The sequence below is a fragment of the Panthera tigris genome, chromosome X (genome assembly GCF_018350195.1).
Source record: "Panthera tigris isolate Pti1 chromosome X, P.tigris_Pti1_mat1.1, whole genome shotgun sequence".
NCBI classification, from domain to species: Eukaryota; Metazoa; Chordata; class Mammalia; order Carnivora; family Felidae; genus Panthera; species Panthera tigris.
Window position 1 is genome coordinate 45,987,646 of NC_056677.1, and position 21,087 is coordinate 46,008,732.

Sequence of the window (21,087 nt, forward strand, 5' to 3'; positions counted from 1 at the left end):
TCCTGTTAGCTCTCTCGCTCAAAAATAAACATTATAAAAATTTAAAAGAATAAGGAAATAGAAATTTTAAAAGTTTGTAACAAATAAGAAGTTTGATAATTCAGTAGGCATCTTGCAAAATTATAGAGAGAAATTCTCTCAGGAAGTGACATGTGATCAATGTGGTAGGCTTACTAGCTATATAATAGGGCTTCCTGGAGAGAATAAGTAAGAGGAACCAAATTCAGGAATTTTCCTGAAGCAAAAAAAAATACTCAGATATTAGAAAGGGCCTAACCAAGTGCTATGAGAGAATACTGAAAAGAAACAGAACGAAATACATCCTGGTGAAATTTGTGAACTCTAAGAATAGAGAAAATGAAGTTACCTACAAAGGAACAAGAACCAGTTTAACATCATGGTTATCTACACTATGTAACATTAGAAGACAATGGAGAAAGGTCTAAAAAATTCTGAAAGTAAAAGAAGTATAACACTTTAAAAATTACCCAAAGATGTACTCCAACAAAATTAAAATGAATAAGAAAGGAAAAATCAAGAGTTACTAAAAAAAGAAGACAAAGAAAATGATGAGAAAGGGGTGAAGGCAGGTTCAAGGTCTTATTTTATTCAGCTTGGCAGAAGACAAACTGAGAAATTTTTAAAGTTTAGATGTCGATAAAACAATATAGGAATAACTATTACAAAAAAAGGAGTAAGAAAATTAAGACTCAGAATATGAAAAAAAAAATTAACAAAAGACACAAGACTTGAGAGAAAAGAAAAACACTGGCAGTCACAAAAAATTCGTCAACATATAAAATTCTTCAAGATAAAAAAAAAGCACAATAGTTGTATGAATAAATCATTCTGCCGAAAACAACTAAAGGGTGGATTGAATACTTGAAACATCTTTTAAAATGTGAAGAGCAGACAAAGTAAATTATAGTTAAAAGGTCCAAAATAAGTCAAAGTGTGAACTTACAGCCTCAGGCTTTTGTCTTAAAAGCACAGGGAACATACCTTTATTGAGTAGGAAATCCAGTAGAAAGGGAGTCTGTCTACGTTACAGATGGCAATTACACCAATTACATGTGATGGAGCCTGCTGGAAAAGTTGTTGCTTTCTAACTCATGACCAGGTCACTTCTGATAAAGGATGGGGCTCAAGAGTCAGCCCAACTAGACAGCTGACTGCAGTCATTCTAGTACTGGAGGACACACCTCAATAAAGGTATGACCACTGTTCACATTTTTATAGACACCTGGATGATAGCTAATGGCCTTATTGGTTTTTTGGTCAATGGGCTCAAAAGTTACCACATTCAGGATGGTGCCCAAAGGGCTTTCTACACTGGGAATATATTGCTGCTCAAACTTTGCATATTACAATGAAAGTCTGATGTCTCCACTCATGCCAAGACTGCCACAGAGGAAGCTCATACTTATGCCATAGCTGACTGACTTGTTCATACTTTTCAAATAAGCTCAGATATTATTCCTTGACCATGGCTCAACAGGCCCTATGAGACCTCCAGCCATTGCAGTCCCAGAACGTTTAAAATTTGGGCTAAATGCCACAGCATCCAATGCTACTGGCCTTGGCCCAAGCTCCAGCCTCCCAATGTGATCTTTGCACAACGTCCTGCCATTGGTGGCATAGTCAATGGGAATACATACAAAGGGGTGAATACCCCTTCTCTGACTGGGAAATTCATTTTATCGAGTCACTGTCCCTATCTGCTGGTTCAAGTACTATGCCCTCACAAAGATTCAGTGTTCTTGGTTTACCCTTTCTGCCATGCTTAATATAAGCCGCATTAAATGTTAGTTTCCTTTTAGCATCCAGATAACACTGACTCTGATGTGGGTACACATTTTATCCATTCAGTCTGAGCATGGGCAGTACAAACAAGGCACCACCTGGGACTTCCAACTTATCACCTGCAGACAGCAGACCTAATACAAAAACCTAATAATCTACTTAAAGACATGCTCTTAAATTTATGAAATGGACAATGGTCTACTGAATTGGTCTCTATTTGCCCACTTTTTTCTTATCCTAAACTGTCAACATTTTAAGTCATAGGACATCCTAACAAGATCCTCAACGAGGACCTCTCTATTCCTTCTCTAGCCACAAAAGGGACAGTTTCCACGTATGAATCTATAATACCTAAATAGAATCAATCCCTCCTCACTTAAAGACTTTTTTATCCTGGTGCAACCTACGCTAGGATTGGTGCCTGTAGTGAGAGTTAGGTAACAAAGGAATCCACTGAAAACTGAAGGCCTTCACCCTCTCAGACTACTCTGTATGCCACAAAAAGAAGGTCTTTGCTGAAGACCTTTCCCAATATAATAGTTTCAAAGGTTGGTTAACTGGAGGTCCCTCTTGGTAGGAAATGTAGGTCTTGGTGCCTGCCTGTTCCCACACCTATAATTTTATGGTTCTTCTAAAGAGGAAAGAAAGACCTTAGATTAGTTCCCAGTACTAACCTTCTCAAACAGGATGCTAGCTCTTGATCCACCCTATTAGAGAGATAACGAACAGCAAACCCCTATAGAATCTGGGTTAACAATACCTGTGACTTCCATAATAAATGGGCACCTCCACCACACCAAGACCTATAGACCACAACAGATCTGAAAATATTATGGAACATTCTGGTTCTGGTTGGCCTGGCAATGCCTGATTTGGCTCATGGCCTGGGTCTAGGAATCTACCATTCCAACTCAATCAATGCCACACTCTTTGGTCTCCTCTACGCCCATGCTATGACCTCAATTATTTGGGGATATTCAATCAGTCCACAGTTCCCTGTAAGAAATTACTCTATAACTCCTAGACACAATGTCATACTGACATTCAGTCACTTTTGTAATTATTTCTCAAATGTATAAAGCCTTCCGTTAAAGGTTTTGGGCTAGGCCAGGACTCCCATCAACCTAGCATCCTAGATGATGATTTCAGTACAACTGGTAGTCCCAGGCTCAGTGGTGACACCCCCAAATATTAACTGCACCTGTAATGGGTGACCACATAACTTGTCACCATTCCAAGAGCCCCATTATCTGACAGTCCCACACTTCACTTTCCATTACTCCACCGTAACTGTACCAACATTTCCCATCTTCCTCAACCTGATAGACAATATTTATGTAATATTAACAGAGAACGTAACCTGAGCACTAAAACTCTAGCAATGTTAACAGGTGCCCAAGCCCAGGCAATCAGTTATAGAAGTAACTCTTGTCCCCTTGGAGGTCTTCAGTATTGATATTGACTACCTACCACCCTCTCCGGTTAAGCAGTCCATAATAATCATCATAGTGTTGGCATCAGCTAAGCTAGGAATAGAGCACAAGCAGACATGAACACGTTAAAATGTGGCAGCACTAAGACAGACGGTGAGAGAGAAGAAAAGGCAGTTAGAAAAGTTAAAAGGGATACAGTTGGGTATAAAAGTGGGGTAAAAGGGCCAGAGGCTGAATTTGGGAGGAGTCAGAATCCTTATTTGGTTGGTTTCAGCACATAGTTGTTGAACAAGACTTCACAACCTCACCAGATGCTTCCTCACTGACTTCCTTCATGCCCTTCCAGCTTCCCCCACCAATCCAGTCTACTCAATGATGCCCTCCACCACGTTGAGACTATTTTGCCCTTGCATGTCTTCCCTGATATAATTTGGCCACTAGAAACTCCACCCTCCAACCACCTTAGGCTACTGGATCTATGACACAACTCCTGTTCAGCAAAATCATACATTCTACTCCATCAACTGCTCCCTTCTAACCCACACGATGACCTGTGTCCTATGAACATTTAGTACCCAGGTACCCTAGTTTCAACCAGAATGTCTAGCTCTTTCATCGAGTTTTGCCACAAAAGGGAGCACTGGGCCATCTTTTTATCTATTATATTGAGCTGCACCTTAGGTGTTTTTAATTCTGTAACACAGATACCTTTTATAGAGACTATCTCAACAATGGCACAACTGGCCGACCATATAAACCAAACACCTCAAGCCTTAGAAGCCCTTAATGAGGTAAAAAGGAGTCTAGCTGCTATGATAGTTGGTAAAAAGATTGGCATTTAACTATCTACTGTTACTTTAAGGTGGTGCTTGTGCCTTAAATGGGACTTCCTGCTGCATGTGGGCTAATATACAGGTTCAAGTATCCAGAATACTTCAACAAAATAAAGGAACTAAACATCCAACTATATTATAAAAATGTGCCAAGAGATTCTCAAAACCCCTTTAATTTTGTTTCCTGGCTCTCTCCTTCTGCCTGGGGTGAAAGGCTGTAGTATCACTTATGGAGCTAAAACAGTAATTGTTGGACTAATTATTTTAAATTGGCTTTGCAAATCTGGTCCCTCTCAAGTACAAGTTTATTTATAGGAAACCAGGAAGGTTGCTATGTTAATTCAAACATCAGGGATGAATCAAGACTCTAGAGAAGGAATTCGGTCTTCCACTAATGTTTGCTTTAGTGTTCTAAGTCTCATTTCTGGCTTCCTGCGTCATGCTGAGAGGCCTCACTTGCTCCCCGCCCACACCCCACGTGTCCTCTTGCTGCCTCCTTTAAACTTCCCCTTTATAAGATGCCTGTGTACCTGGCTTTTCTCTGTTCTAGGGTTTCCTCCCAGAAAGAGCCATCCTTCTCTGCATCTTGACTTGGGACTTCTCTACCTGTGTAACAAATCTTCAATCATACCAAAGGGCTGCTGTCATGAGTTCTGTCATATGAACCTAACCTTGGGAGGGAGTCTATGTCAAGATAGAGTTGCTGTAATACAAAGAAACACTTCCTCAACCTGACAAAGAGGAACAAAACCTTCTGCTAACCTCAAACTTAAGGGTGAAATACTGAATGCTTTTCCCTTGAGTTCATGAACAAAGCAAAAAGGCCCATTCTCACCACCTCTATTTAGCACTGTATTGGAAATCTTTGCCAATGCACGAAGACATAAAAAGCAAAAAAAAAAAAAAAAAAAATTAAAAAAAAGAACTATTTGTAGATGACAAAACTGTATAGAATATCTTAAGAAATTAACAAAGCAATTATGGGGGTGTACCTGTGTGGCTCGGTTAAGTGTCCAACTCTTGATTTCAGCTCAAGTCATGATCCCAGGGTGTGGGCTCTGTGCTGAGCATGGAGCCTGCTTGAGATTCTCTCCCTCCCTCTCTCTGCCCCTCCCCCAATCACCCATGTGCTCTCTTCTCAAAATAAATAAACTTGAAAAAAATCTTTAAAAATAAAAACAAAGCAACTATAAACTACAAAGTGAATCTAGCAAGGTCATAGGACATGAACTTTAAATTTAAAAATCCTAATTTGCTTCAGCAGGGGAGTAAGTACCAAGTTGAAGTAGCCAAAACTACTCCCTCCAGACATCCCAAAGTATCAAAAAAAAAATGTGTTACTGGTACAAGGAGGTTTCCTCTATTTCTACACTTCCCATTACGTTCCTTTAGTTTCTTTCATTTATATTTTAGAGAAAGACTGCGGATGAGGAGAGGGGCAGAAGGGGAGAGAAAGGAGGGGGAGAGAGAGACAGAGAGAGAGACAGAGAGACGAGAGGGTGGGGGGGAGAGAGAATATGAGAATCCTAAGCAGGCTCCATGCTTAGCACAGAGCCCGGCGTGGGGCTTGTTCCCAGGACCCTGATGTCATGACCTGAGCGGAAATCAAGAGTCGGAAACTTACATGACTTAGGCACCCAGGCGTCCCCATTCCTTTAGTTTTAAGGAGAATTCTAGAAGCTACATATCTCAAACACTGTCCTAAATATGTGGCACTCAATAAATGCCAGTTAACAAAAATGAGGTTTTAACAACAGCAATACTCAAAGTATTGCCAACATAAAATTGCAAAGATGTTTTTACAAAGTAACCACAGCTTCTGAAATTGCATTTTCTACAGTGAGAAATGATTTTCTATACTGTAGTTTGTGGGGTCTGACATTCAATTCTAAGAATGAAAACCATACTGACTGAATTTTCTGGACCAAGATTAAGGACTAACCATTGAAAAAGTCACACTTGCAGCAGTAAGTATGGCACAAATGTACAATAGTACTTATCACACATGGTTTATAACACATTGCTTATATACTGTATGTTTGGCCTTCCAGAAATGGATATTTGAAACTGAATTCTGATCTTTATTTCATCACTAACTAGAAAGATACATAATCACACAGTGGACAAATGTGGACAATAAAACCCTGTAAGAATGTAAAATATACAGAGAACTGGCAGGTCATTCCAGCTTGGTATAACCAATTATTAACACCACTTACCTAGGAGGAAGAGTGATGGGCCATAGTATTCTGCATTGCTGATGATGTGCTTCAGGGAGGTAGGGAGAGAACCATCCATCACTAAGAGAAAAGAAAAGTGAACATCAAGGAGAATATGATTAGTCCAGGAGTAGTTTGATGCGTAGGGTTGATGGAGCAATATATTATGTGTACCACCACTATGGTAAACAAACTCTTGTGCTGAATCCAGTCTAATGGTTTCTACTTGTCTCCTCCTCACATTCTATTATTTATTCCTTGTCCATGAAATAGCCTCTTAACAGTGGATCAAAGAATAAAAGAATACAGACACAGACAAAGTGAAGTAGCAGGCTAGAAGTGAGCACAGAGTCAAAAGCTGAAAAAGGAAAAACATAGGTGAATCATTATGAAAATGGCTAGAATCCTTAGGTCTAGGAAAAGTGACACTAAATGACTAAAGGCTATTCAAAATGGCAGGCCTTTTCTTAAGCCTGTCTTACAAAAAAAGAGTAACATCAGAAAGTATCAAAATCACTAATCTCTGAGAAAGTCAAACATCCTTCAAGAAAGTATCTAAAATCAAATACCATGTCGTATGCCGTCTGAGAAAGCAGGGTCTTGAATGGCCTTCTTGAGGAAATTTAACATGGATTTGAGAAGTGCTGCTCTTTGTGGAATACACTGAACTCCTGGCAAGAGAGAAAGATGGAGGATTATGTTGAGTTCACCATGAGACCAGATTGAGCAGGCACATAGAACAAATTTTTAAGAGACGCATATACACTATATCAACACTAGCAGACATTCAAAGTGACATCTCTGAATGGTGGGAAGAATACTTACTAAGCTTTGAAATTGGGAAAGTAAATCACTGAGGCCTACACAAAACTAATGCTAAAATTAAAAGCCTGAAGTAAAACCACAAAGTAAAAAGATTAACTTTTTGATCCTCAGTTCCTGTTTTAGATATTATCTGTGTTCTGATATGGCTGCTTTGATAAAATAATCAATGTGTGAATAGTTGGAGAAGTATGAAATACATGTTAATATAAGAAAATGGACACCAGAATGGCACAGTAACATGCACAGTCCTAAGAAGCAATCCTCAAAATATACCACTAAAGCTATTCCCAAAGCACCTTCTTTACTAGTTTAGTAATTCAGTGTGAAAGACTATGTATCTACTTGTCTACACACCAGGACGGGGGCCAGGTCCAGAGCCAGAGGAGATGCTAGTGCTGCTGCTGGAACTTGATGCCCTTAAGTCAACATCTAGCCGGTGCTCCATAGAGATGGATGAGCCCGGACTACTTTCCATAGTCACATCTGCAACTAGAGTAAAAGTTATGATAAAGAAACTAGTTAGAATAAAGGCACCACCAAAAGAACGATTGTTTGAGAAATTTTTTCCCATTAAGGTGAGATGAATGATATAAAAATGGAGACTAGATTAGAATATTGAGACCCAAAATAAAAATGTAAACTTTTCACAAATAGAAAAGTATTTAACATCATGAGTTAAGATATGCAAATTAAAAACAATCCTTCAAAAGAAATCCCTTTCAATATTTCTTACCCGCCAAATGTGGTGGGAGGAAAAAGAGTGGTAAGTAAAACATGCAACTTCATATACTACTGGTGGGTAGCAGACAGCAGGCAGAGCTTTTTGGAATTTTAATGAAGTACATGATACAAAATTACTTCTTACAACTTGTACAATATAATAAAGCTCCACTAGCAATAAATCAGTTTACATTTTTAAATACTCTTCCAATCTTTTTATTTTTTTTTAAATTTTTAACGTTTATTTAGTTTTGAGACAGAGAGAGACAGATCATGAATGGGGGAGGGTCAGAGAGAGAGGGAGACACAGAATCTGAAGCAGCAGGCTCCAGGCTCCGAGCTGTCAGCACAGAGCCCGACGCGGGGCTCAAACTCACGGACTGTGAGATCATGACCTGAGCAGAAGTCGGATGCTTAACCGACTGAGCCACCCAGGTGCCCCTCTTCCAATCTTTTTATACATAAACATTCCCATTTGTGCCTACTTATATACATGGAAGCACAACTCATGATTTTGTAACCCATTTTTTTGTTGAATAGGAAATTTTCTCTACAAACACATCAGAATCACCTGTATTGGTTGATAAGAATTTAAATTCTAAGAAAGCTGTTTTGGAGAAGTTTTTTGTTTTTATTACTATTACAATTAACTATGCATGGAGAGGGTAGGGAGGTTTAAAAAAAACACACACACATGATGATGAACCCAAAGATTAAGACTATTGGGCCACCTATCTTTTTGACTTTATGATTTAAATTTTTTTTTTAACGTTTATTTATTTTCGAGACAGGGAGAGACAGAGCATGAACAGGGGAGGGTCAGAGAGAGGGAGACACAGAATATGAAGCAGGCTCCAGGCTCTGAGCTGTCAGCACAGAGCCCGACGCGGGGCTAGAACTCACGGACCGCAAGATCATGACCTGAGCCGAAGTCGGCCGCCTAACCGACTGAGCCACCCAGGCGCCCCTTGACTTTATGATTTAAAACATGTTCCCTATTCAACAACTTTTTCACCTCTCCTCATCCTTCTCAAAATAGCCTGATAGTTTCAAAAGAGCCCATTTTAGAGTCTACATTCTCCTTATTTTTCCCAAACACATATTTAAACACCTACGATATATCAGGCACTGCTGAAGAATAGAGCAGTGAACAAAACAGTACCCTGATCTCATGGAACTTACATTTTAGCAGGAATAAGAAGATAATGAATCAATACTTAGAAGACACCTATTAAACTCTTGAAATAAAACAGAGGGGCTCTACTGCTGCTCTACCACCTGCGTCACCTTCCATCTCTATTCCCAACAACTTGTGCCTCCCCCATTTACAATTAGCCTCATGAAAAACAACATACAAATCACTTATGTAGAAAAATACTGTTTTGTATTTATACAAATACATAATCAAATCAGTTGTGTACTTTAGAATTTATAAGAAGGAAGAATGAAAATTGGGGTTGGATGATAGGAAAATGCCAAGCACAAATATATTGACTTAATAAGTGTTCATTACCATCCATATCAGTTTCCATTTCTTCTCCTTCTTGTGTAGTACTAGGTCTCTGGATCTTTGGCTTGATCACAAATGGACATTCTTTTCGGCACAAATCTACTTCATGCTACAATCAAGGGAAAAGTAGTAAGAAAATCCTATATATATGTATCGGAGATTAAAAATAATTATAATGAAAGAATGTCAAAGGCAGATTACAAAATTGGTTTCTAAAAACAGAAAAAGGCTAAGATGGCTCTTTGGGGTTATTAGGATACTTCCTAGGCTCAAATCTTACTGGATAGGGTCTATGCTAAGTGCTCCTTATATAATAATACCTCAAGTCTATAAATGAAGATAGAAAGTCCACTATGGGATTGAAAAGCTGCCATGTCCAGGTTGGTGATGAGGTCAACCACTCTGACAGCTCTGGTGACAAACGTTATCTGATCCTGTTCATCGCCAAGAAACTTTATGACCTATCGAGGAGAAAAGGAGGCAAAGCTAATCAACTGAAAAAAACACAAAACTGTGAATATACTTTTAGAAACATGCAGTCTAGGGTCTCGGGGAGGTGTGGGAGAAAAAACAGGTGTTCGTCAAATGATAGCTCTATCACTTCTGGGACTCATCCTTCAGAGATAATGCGGACCTAAATTACCTTTCAGGATTAAGTAAAATATTCAGGGAGAAAAAAAGCTGGTGTCTAGTGCCCAGCACACACTAAAGCCTATTACCTTCATAGCACAATTTACAAAGTACCTTTACATACATTTTCTTTAGGGTGACAGCCTAAGGTCATCAGAAGATGTAGCTAGTCTTGACTTGTACCTGGGTTCTTCTGACTAGCACACCATGTTGGACTTTGATCAATTCTTAATAATGGAGATGGCTTCTCTTAAAAGTTGTTAATGAGACAGATAACTAGAATGCCAAACTAGAAAAATTAAGGATAACATTTTCTGGGTAAGCTTTCTTATGCTGTTTGCTCTCACTGTGAACCATTCCAAACTTGTAATTCTATACTTGCTCTTAGTTCATTTCCCCACAAATGTTATTTTTTAAAAAAAGTAGAGCACCTTCAATAAGGCTTCCATCATTCCACAGGAGACCAAGGCTTCACCACCTGCATCATAGCTGGCAAGATGGTATAAAAAAGAGAAGAGAGCAGTGGCAAACTGGTGAGGGTATGGATCCATGGAAGGATCTATAAGGGAAGTTGGGAGAGACAGAAAAAGAGCAAGCTGAGAATGTGATGTTAAGCTGGCAAGATGTTAAAAAAAGACTCACGAGCAAAAGGGTAAAGTTCTTGCTGCCTAAAATAACAATCATCAAAACTTACCAATCATGGCCTGGATGCAGTTCCGCACAAGTACAGGCAAAAATCCATGGTAAGAGGCAGTTCCAGTACAGTCAATAATACTGCTGAGTTTTGGAGTTCTCTCCAAATGAACAATTGATGTTAATGTTCGTAAAGATGCGGCTTTAATCTCCTAAGAAAGTAGAAGGCAAACATGGGATGTGAGCCAAGTTGCTAATACACAATATTCCAAAATTTAACTCATTCTACTGTTGACTGTTTAGGGGAGATGGAGGTCTGTTGAGAACACTGAAAATCCAGCACTTGTTAACTCTGTAGGTAAATATCCAAAGAAGAAGAAGTAAAAGAGCCAAGCTTCCCTCTTGGGGTTCATTCTCAACCCCTGGGAAAAACCAGAAGGAAAATACACACAAGCCTGACGCACACAGGAGAATATTAATACTTACCATAAGCTGCTTATCTGTTATCTGAAGGACATCTACCAACTCCTCTATCAACCCATTATACAAGATACTGTTTGCGGACTCCTGCAAGGCATTGGAATACACTGCAAAAGGAGAAATAAACACTTTAGGCAAGAAGGCAGTGGTCAAGCCACTGCCCAATGACAAACCTTTTTGCACCTACTGGTTCTAGGAAAAGATTCCCTTCCAACCAGCACTGGAGGACAGAATCACTGAATTCTAGAGGACTGATCAAATATAGTGATAAGCCCTAAATACCCTCCAAAGTGACAGATTCTCCTATTATTAGCATCGGTTGTCATGAGCAAGGATTTTGGGGAAATGGAAGTATGAAAAGAATGTGAAGAGTTAATGTTTTTTAGAACATCACTACTTGATATAACAACTATTGTACACTGGAGATAGACTTCCATTTTAGTCTCTTCATGTGCTTCTGTTTTTCACTGGCAACACTTTATAGGCTGTAAAGAAAAGAATTTTGGACAACTACAGACTAAGCCAGAAACTTGTATGTCACTGTGGAATAAAAGCTGAGAATATCTATAATCCACTTTCAAAGAATCCCGCACACAAGTAACAGTAGACATAGTCTCCTAAAGTGCAAACTAATAGGATTAGAACATAATTCATTTAGTTTACCAAACATGTACCCACCAATGTGCCAGAAGTTATGCTAGGTGTTGAATACAAAGTGAAAAGCAGGAATTTCACTTCAAGGAACTCATAGTTTAAAAGAGCAGACAATAACACACTAAGCCTGGTAATATTAACAGCAGCTATCATTTTATACCTTCTATGTGTCTGGCATGCTAGGTGCTTTATAGGTTTTCATTTAATCCTTTATCAGCCTATGAGGGAAGTGTTGTCCCAGTATTAAATGAAGAAACTGAGGCCAAAAGCATAACCCATAAGCTAATCATTTGCAGAATCTGGATGAGAGCCCAGGACTAATTCCAAAACCAGTGTCCTTTCCACTCTACCACTCTACAGTAAAAGTAAGATGCACAGTATTGACTTCTTAATACCTTCTGACTTAAAATTATACCACTGAAGGGACAGAAGAGGAAGATGAAATGGCAAGACGAAGACTAGGGGCCAGGGGAGAGGGCTACCTGAACACCCATCAAAACAAGAAAAGGGCAAAAATCAAGACTAAACCCATGTGATATGTCTGTAAGTATTATATCCTTTTTCTAATACAACATTAAGGAGCTGAAGAATGATGAATATGGTGAACATTAGAAATGCTGGCAATTTTACAATTTAACTTGCCACTTAAAGTAACTACAATAAGCCTCACAGCATCAAGGACAGATGAAGCTCAAAGGAATTTATGTCTAAATTGCCAAATCAGGGCCTATTAATTACAGTGTTATTCTCTTACCTAATATAGATATAGCATGCAACCTGGCTTGAACAGCTTGTAATCGCTTCCTGTGATTAGAAAAACCATGGGCCAGCCGTATGTGTGTAAATAACAGCATCTGTAAAGATATAAGACCTAAATTAGCAATCAATGAAAAAGGGGACTATACTTTCTGAAGGTTAAATCTTACCTCTTGGGATATTTGTTAAATGGTTTATTGTTGCTGTTTGTTAAGGTGTCAAACAGAACAATTCCACTCTGAGGCTAGCTGACAAAATGAGTGCCACAAAACACAGGCTCAGAGAATCCTAATATCCTAACATAAGCCAAGAACTATCACTATACTGACAGGAAACAAACTGAAGACATTTGGCAAGAGTTCAGATTGTAATTAATCAAATCAAATATTTTATTACTATAACAATGAACAGAAAAAAATAACACAACTAAATGTTTTCTTCTTTGGCATGCAAAGTGTTAAGCTACTAACACTTATTAGATTCACATGGTGGGTAAGGCAGCTTATGTTTTACTCAAACTCTCATAAGGACCTAGGAAGTTAGTAGGTGTCGGCCTCATAAAAGATGAGGAAACTAAGGCTCACTGAGGCTAACTAACTTACCCATGATCCTTTCTGATATGCTATCTCCCAGCCCAGCACATATCATTAATCTATATGGATAACAACCACACCCTTTAGATAATTATTAGGACCTACCATACCTGTTTATCCTTAGGAATGCTGTACATTTTGGTAAGAGATTCCATGATTTCAGAAGGGCTTTCTGAAATCTACATTAGAAAAAAAATGGTTAGGAACAAAAAGTAAACTGAATGTTAGGAAACTAGCCAATAGTAAAAAATTCCTCTTACCTTGTCAAGTTGTTCTATGTGAATATAATGTAGTGTGTTACTAGTCGTCTGAAATTTAAGATAGGAGAGTTATTAGGAGTCACTGTAATACCTCAGCTTGCCCTGCCATAAGACTGCAAGAGAGTGGTCTGAAAACCAAGATGCCACCCTAGGCTGAAGCCTAACTGAATGCTCTTAAAGTCAAAGCAACTTTAGAATGCCCCAAAATATCCATTTTATATACAGAATATTCTCAAGAAAGCTTCTTTGAACAGTACCAAAATATAATGCACAGACACATTTCATATTCTTCCTCATTCCTTAAAAAAAAGTTTGTCACTTTTAAATTGAAGTATAATTTACATACAGTGTTTCAAGTGTACAGTATAAGGATTTAGCATTTCTGCACATTACTTAGTGCTGATCACAGTACTCTTTATCTCCTTTATTTACTTCACCTACCCTTCCAGCCACCTCCACTCTGGCAACCACCAGTGTTTTCTGTATTTGTCTATTTTTTTGTCTTTTTCTCTTTCTTATCCTACAGATCATGTATTCATAGCAAAGACAAAATCCATGAAAATGGCTTCACTCTCCAAATATGCATTACAACTGTTTTCAAGGAGTCATTAATCTATAAGGATTATTCATTAATGCTACAGATCAAAGAGAAGATCTTATTCACTAAGCTACTTCTAAACAAAAATAATTTTAGTATTTCCTCAAAGAATATGGAATGATCACATAATTGAAGCAGTACCCTGTAAGCAATATATAGACTTCTTGCAAACTGGCTTAAGTAGAGAAAGTTGATCACTTTCCAGACTTAAACTGCATGTTGGAATTCCCAACTGAAATGAAGAAAAATGCACGTCATGGCAACACACCATAGAGGAGTCCTATCTTTCGGCAGCTCCAACATAAGTAAGATCCAAACCTACCAGAGCAGGGCATACAATGAACACTTATTCCTGAGAAACTGGTAGATGTATTTAAATTGGGAGGGCAGCAATGTAGCTCAAAACCATTCCCTCATTTAACTGAGGAGTCCTAGAAAAAGTCAACCCCAGTTACAGTACATGATAGACTCTATCAGAACAAGCCTATTATGAGACTTACCCTTTTCTCGATTTTGACCTCGGCCCCAGGGTCTGCATAGAATTCAAAGTGTAGTGTAGTTGCACTGGGTGGGTATTTCTGTGTATGAAGCACATGAAAGAATTAGATACCATCTTCTCCCCTACTCTTCCTTCCAAGTCCTAACCACTTGTCCAAATCATTGTAGCAGCAGAATAAGCAGTATAGTCACAGCGGCTACACTGCCTTTACTCCTTTCTTAGCAGAGTTCAGATGTCTTATAAGACACAGAAACAGGGGCGCCTGGGTGGATCAACTGGTTAAGTGACTCCTGAGTTCGGCTCAGGTCATGATCTCAGTTTGTGAGATCGAGCCACACATCGGGCTCTATGCTAATAGCGAGAAGACTGCTTGGGATTCTCTCTCTCCTTCCCCCCAACAGCTCACATGCACACACTCTCTCAAAATAAATAAATAAACATTAAACACACACACACACACACACACACACACACACACACACACACACACACACACACACACACACAATCAGGAGGATGAAGCCCAAGGCTCCAAATGCCTTCATATTTCTTATAAGTTATGAGTTGCCCTTTCTTTCAAGAGATCAATTCTGGGCGCAGCTATTCTTAAGAGGGAAAAGAGAGGCAAGTCCACCAACCAATAATGAATAAGAATCCAAGAAAGGATGGAGAACAAATATAAGAGTCTAGGTACCAGCTCGAGAAGGGAAAAGAACATTCTCTTGGAAATTTTAGTGTCCATCATCACCTCTGGAAATATTTTATTCAAACTGTGCCTCACTGGTGTACCTTCTTAATTCTTCAAATAGTCCCTTTCATATCATTCTACACCACTTCCTATGATATCAAAATGCTTTCTGCACAGGTAAATACCAAGTCACTATGAACCAGACCCTGGCAACAAATCCTCTTTAACTCTAAAAAAGCAAAAACAAAATTAAGACCACAACAGAATGTACATTAGAATGAATCCTTAAAAGAAACCAGTAGCAGTATGGGACACCTGGGTGGCTCAGTTGGTTAAGCGTCTGACTTTAGCTCAGGTCATGATCTTGCAGTTCAGGAGTTTGAACCCTGCATCAGGCTCTGTGCTGAAAGCTCAGAGCTTGGAGCCTGCTTTGGATTCTGTGTCTTGTTCTCTCTCTGCCCCTCCCCTGCTTGTGCTCTCTTAAAACATGAATAAATGTTAAAAAAAAAAAAAAAAAAAAAACAATCACAGTGGTTGTCTCTGGAAATGGAGAATTATTGTATACAATAATTCTTACAAGTTTTTAAAACATGTATATATATGTTAATTCCTTTGAAAGTATACATCATACTTTTCAAAGTCTCATTGATATACCAAATATCAATAAATAGAAGGATGTGTGTGATTTCTTAACAAAGGCTGGGCCCAAAACAGGCATCATACAAACCTAGTAGAGTATATCATACTGTTTTGCCCAAGGGGTAAAGAACAAGCTTAATATACAAATGGAGGCTCAGAATTAACCAACTTAAAGATGAAATGTTATTTTCTCAGAATTAGAATTCCAAACTGAATACTCTTTAAGATTTATGTAGCTTTGCTCATTAGATAACACTTATTTCCCATACTACCCAATATTCATTCCTATAATGCACACTAAAGAAAATATACCAACTAAAATGGGAAAGTAATTTGTTCTAATTTGTAGTTTTCTTTGATCAGAAAAAGAACCATTCCCCCGGGGAAAAAGGCTTACTAAAATAAAATCACTACATTTCATCACAGCTATTTGTCCTATACACGACAATCTGACAAAGGCAGCAACATCTGCTAAAAAATATAGTTGCTTCTTGACATAGAATTGTTTTCACACACCCAATTGTGATCCCAAATTGGGATCACAAAGCAACATATCAAAGCAGAAAGGAGGATGGCCTAAGCTTGTAATCTAAGCACAGATAAAAAGGTAGGACAGGGCACGAGTGGTAAACTTGGAAAGCACATGTAACATTGTAAAGGTCCCAATAACTCTCATGGCAGAACTGTTCCCAGTGTCCATTCTTTTTTTTTGTCTGTGTGTTTAAAATTTTTTAAAGTTTATTTTATTTTGAGAGAGAGCGAGAGAGCAAGAGAGCGTGCGCGCGCACACAAGTAAGCAAACGGGAGGGGCAGAGAAAGAGGGACAGAGGATCCAAAGCAGGCTCTATGCTGAAAACAGCCTGATGCGGGGCTCGGACTCCAAACCATGATATCATGACCTGAGCTGAAGTCTGATGTTTAACTGACTGAGCCATCCAGGCGCCCCTCGAGCATCCATTTTTAAAAATCGCACCACAGTGCCCAGAGTTCCAACAGTAACAGTGAAAGAATGCAAGCAAATGCACTTTCTAGGATTTCTCATCACTTTCAAACTGATTCACCAAATGCAGCGTTCTACTCAAGACCTGGGTATGAACATACACTGTGTTTCTGAAATTCTTCCAAATGCCAACACAATGAGGGCCCAAACACCTAGATAAGGTGTGTTATGTCTTAACTGATGTCAGGTTCCTCAAAGATCTTGATCTGAAGTGGCAACTTAATATTCCATATATTCATTGTAAAGTAAGGCTCAAAATAATAGCTCTGCCAAGATATCCATATTCAAGAATTACTTACCATCATATGCAAGTCTCTGCAACATTCTGCAAGTCCAAAGCCATTCTCCTTTCCACCCCAGCTCTTAACAAAGGAAAAAGACAGTGTTAAAATAGTGTTTAAGGTAGCCTTGTATGTAAAATACTTAAAAAGAGTATGTGGCTGCTTGAAACACAGCATCAAGGAGACAGCCAATGTGAAAGTCCAACAAAGAGAAGGAAGAAATAGAAGCAAGGACTTAAGACTCAAGGCAAGGGGCGCCTGGGTGGCTCGGTCAGGTTAAGGTCTGACTGACCTTAGCTCAGGTCTTAATCTCAGTTTCTGAGTTTGAGCCCTGCGTCGGGCTCTGTGCGGACAGCTCAGAGCCTGGAGCCTGCTTCGGATTCTGTGTCTCTCCTCTCTCTCTGCCCCTCCCCTGCTTGTGCTCTTTCTCTCAAAAATAAATAAACATTAAAAAAAAAAAGACTCAAGGCAAGATGATCTGCCTAAAGGTAATTTCTCCAATGAGATCAAATAGCTGTTCACTGTGAGGATGCGACTGGGAAGAACATAAGCAACTATTGCAAATAATCGAACTGTGTATGTTTGCAGTCATACTTGCTGACAGGTAAATCTTGTCTCATCAGGCCTTCAGTATTCTGCTTTCCAAATACATTTTCACCTCCCTCACTAGACTGAGGAATCACATGCTCTGTATCTCCTTTTTTTTTTTTTTAAAGTTTATTTATTTTGAGCCAGGGGGTGCGGTGGTACACAAAGAGAATCCCAAGGAGGCTCCAGGATGGGACTCGATCTTGTGAACCATGAGATCATGACCTGAGCCGAAATCAAGAGTCGAACACTCAATCTACTGAGCCACCCAGGAGCCCCTCTCCAGTTCCTTTTTGACATGGTTGCCAAGTTGCAAAGCAGGAGACTGTATGTTGCTTACTCCAAATATACTCTGCCTCCACAAAGTCTAAAAACTCATCAAGTACTAGCCCCTAAGGTATTGGGGGAGAATGACTGAATTGTACACTATTATTGGCTTTCAAATCCAAACCTCTGACCATATAGTCTTGCTTAATAAACTAGCCTGCATTTTCAATGTGTTTGATATCAAACATTTTTATTTTAGTCTGATTCGGATGCTATCAAGGGTGGGGTGAGCATTTATTGAAATCCTTCAAAGGCAAATGCATTAGTCCTCACTTCCTGGGACAAGGCATACAATACAATTGGATTAAACAACAGACAAAGTGAAAAGCTTGGGGAAAAAGGCTGGGGAATGAGATGCTTTGGAGAATAAGGACTTGGAAAAGTTCCACACATTCCTGGGAATCTAGAAGGCCATGTGTGTGCCTGCGGCTAACTAAGCACATTCGTAGAAAATACCTGAGAAGGCCCTAAGTTCCACACCTCTGGATGAGCATCAGGCTCTGTGCAAGTCAGAAGTAAAGGCTAAGGCAGAATTATAAATATCCTGGTTAAGTACTGAAGATATTGAGTATTGCCACTAAAGATACCAACGTACACACAGAACCCACCTACAAAGACTGGGAAAAATATGTATTTTTTTGTTCCAGGAGTTTAAGGCAAACCACTAGCTGACCACTAAACTAAGAGAACAGACTTCAATGACCACACAAAAACAGTTATGAAATCACTTCAGAAAAATCTAACTAAACAACAACAAACCATAACAAGCCCTAGGAAAGAGTGAGAATTTGATTTCCAGAGCGGCCACATTATAATATTAAAAATATTTTAAAAATATTAAAATAATTAAAAAATATTAATATAATATTAAAATAGTAATATTAAAATATTTTTAAAAATTATATATTAAAAATATAAAAAATATAAAAAACTATAAATATTAAAAAAATATCCATTATTCAACAAAAAAACTATGAGGTGTGCAAAGAAATGAGACACTGTGAAACACATAAAGGGGAAAAAAAAAGTTACAGCAACATTAACATGAGCAGTGATGTCAGCATTATGGCCAAATAAGACCTCTCTCACTGCCGCCATGCAACAACAATTTGGCATCCATCCATGGACATAAGTGCCTCTGTTGGGAGTTGGGAAACCTAGCCCCATAAGCCAAGGGATGGGGGAGGAGTCTCACCCACCTGTTGGGTAATAGACCTACAGACCTTGGTCTCAGCTATAGACCCTGCAGTAGCCTGTGAACCAGCTGCAGCCAGTCTAAGGAGCCCCAGAAGAACACAGTCTTAAACAATCATCCACGGATGATAAAAGTTAAAGGATAAAAGTATTAAAAATATTAAAAGCTAAAATAATTTGTTAAAGAATATACACTACAAAAAGAGGTAAACTGAACATTAAAAATGTAAAATGAATTTGGAGGAAGTAAAAGGGTGGAATATTTGTATACAAAGTTGTTATCAGCTTAAAACACACTTTTATATCTATAAGATGTTTATGTAAGACTCATTGTAGCCAGAAACAAAAACCTAGTTAGATACAAAAAAGATCAACAGAAAGAATCAAAGCATATTATTATGGAAAACCAATTCACAAAGGAAGTTAGCAAGAGAGGAAGAAAGGACAAGGAAAATACAAAACAGCCTGAAAACATTAATATGGCATTACTAAGCCCTTGCCCATTAATAATTACTCTAAATGTAGGTATACTGATTTTCCAATCAAAAGGCACAGATGGAATACTTAGATGGATAAAAAAAACCAAGACCCAGCAGCTTCCAAAAGACTCACTTCACCTTTAAGGGTACATGCAGACTCAAAGTGAAGGGTTGTAAAAAGATATTCTATGCAATAGAAACCAAAGGAGAGCCAATGGGTAAGCTATACTTATTTCAGACAAAATAGACTTTTACTCAAAACCTGTAACAAGAGACAAAGGTCATTATTTATAAAGTGGTCAATTCAAAGAGCATATAACAATTGTAAATTATATACATACAATACTCGAACACCTAAATATATTAAGCAAATACTAACATCTAAAGGGAGAAACAGATAACAATACATAATGGTAGACTGGTACTTTCAACAATGGTACACACTACTTTCAATGAGGGATAGATTGCCCTGACAGAATATAAGGAAATGTTAGATTTGAACTGTACATTTTTTTAAGTTTTTATTTAAATTCAAGTAAATATACAGTATGATATTAATTTCAGGTGTATGATATAGTGATTCAACACTTCCATACAACACCTGGTGGCTCATCACAACAAGTACACTCCTTAATCCATATCACCTATTTAACCCACCCTGAACTCACCTCCCCTCTGGGAGTTCTCTATAGTTAGGAGTCTGTTTCTTGGTTTGCCTATTTTTCCCATTTGCTTGTTTGTTTGTTTCTTAAATTCTACATATAAGTCAAATCATATGGTATTTGTCTTTCTCTGACTTATTTTGCTTAGCATAATACTCTCTAGCTCTATCCATGTTGTTGCAAATGGCAAGACTTCATTCACTCTTTTATATGGCTGGGTAATATTCCAGTGTGTGTGTGTGTGTGTGTGTGTGTGTGTGTGTGTGTGTGTGTGTGTGTGTGTGTGTATACACACACACGTACATCTTTATTCATTCATCAGTTGATGGACACTTGACTGTTGCCAATAATCTGGCTATTGTAAATAATGCTGCTATAAACATTGGGGAACATTGGGTGCATGTATCCCTTTGAGTTACTGAACTATACTTTTTAGATCAATGGACCTACCAGGACTATACAGAACATTTCACTGAACAGCAGAATATACACTTTTCTCAAACACACACAGAACATTCTCCCAGATAGATCATATGACAGGTCACGAAACAAGTCTTAGAAAATTTAAGAAGACTGAAATTATACCAAGTATCTTTCCTAACCACAATGGTACAAAACTAGAAATCAATAGGAGGAAAACTGAAAAATTCACAGTATGTGGAAATTAAACAATACACTCCTGAAAAATCAAGGAGTCAAAAAAAGAAATCAAAAGGGAAATTAAAAAATATCTTGAGACAAAAAATAAAATGCAAACACAACATATCAAAACTTATGGGATGA

General features: G+C 38.4%; 1 protein-coding gene across 13 annotated transcripts in view; it reads right to left on the reverse strand.

Moving 5' to 3' along the window:
• Positions 1–21,087, reverse strand: part of HUWE1 (HECT, UBA and WWE domain containing E3 ubiquitin protein ligase 1) — a 167,448-nt gene that overhangs the window by 88,640 nt on the left and 57,721 nt on the right. For 12 of the 13 annotated variants that reach the window (XM_042974387.1, XM_042974391.1, XM_042974397.1 and 9 more), the window contains 13 exons: positions 17,073–17,135; positions 14,448–14,525; positions 13,350–13,397; positions 13,200–13,268; positions 12,495–12,594; positions 11,093–11,193; positions 10,668–10,818; positions 10,405–10,532; positions 9,664–9,804; positions 9,347–9,452; positions 7,468–7,602; positions 6,858–6,959; positions 6,289–6,369 (listed from right to left, as the gene is read on the reverse strand). In XM_042974387.1, the coding sequence (XP_042830321.1) occupies positions 6,289–6,369; positions 6,858–6,959; positions 7,468–7,602; positions 9,347–9,452; positions 9,664–9,804; positions 10,405–10,532; positions 10,668–10,818; positions 11,093–11,193; positions 12,495–12,594; positions 13,200–13,268; positions 13,350–13,397; positions 14,448–14,525; positions 17,073–17,135 (1,303 nt within the window). The remainder of the gene's footprint in view (positions 1–6,288; positions 6,370–6,857; positions 6,960–7,467; positions 7,603–9,346; positions 9,453–9,663; positions 9,805–10,404; positions 10,533–10,667; positions 10,819–11,092; positions 11,194–12,494; positions 12,595–13,199; positions 13,269–13,349; positions 13,398–14,447; positions 14,526–17,072; positions 17,136–21,087) is intronic. The other variant, XM_042974395.1, reaches the window with a different exon arrangement.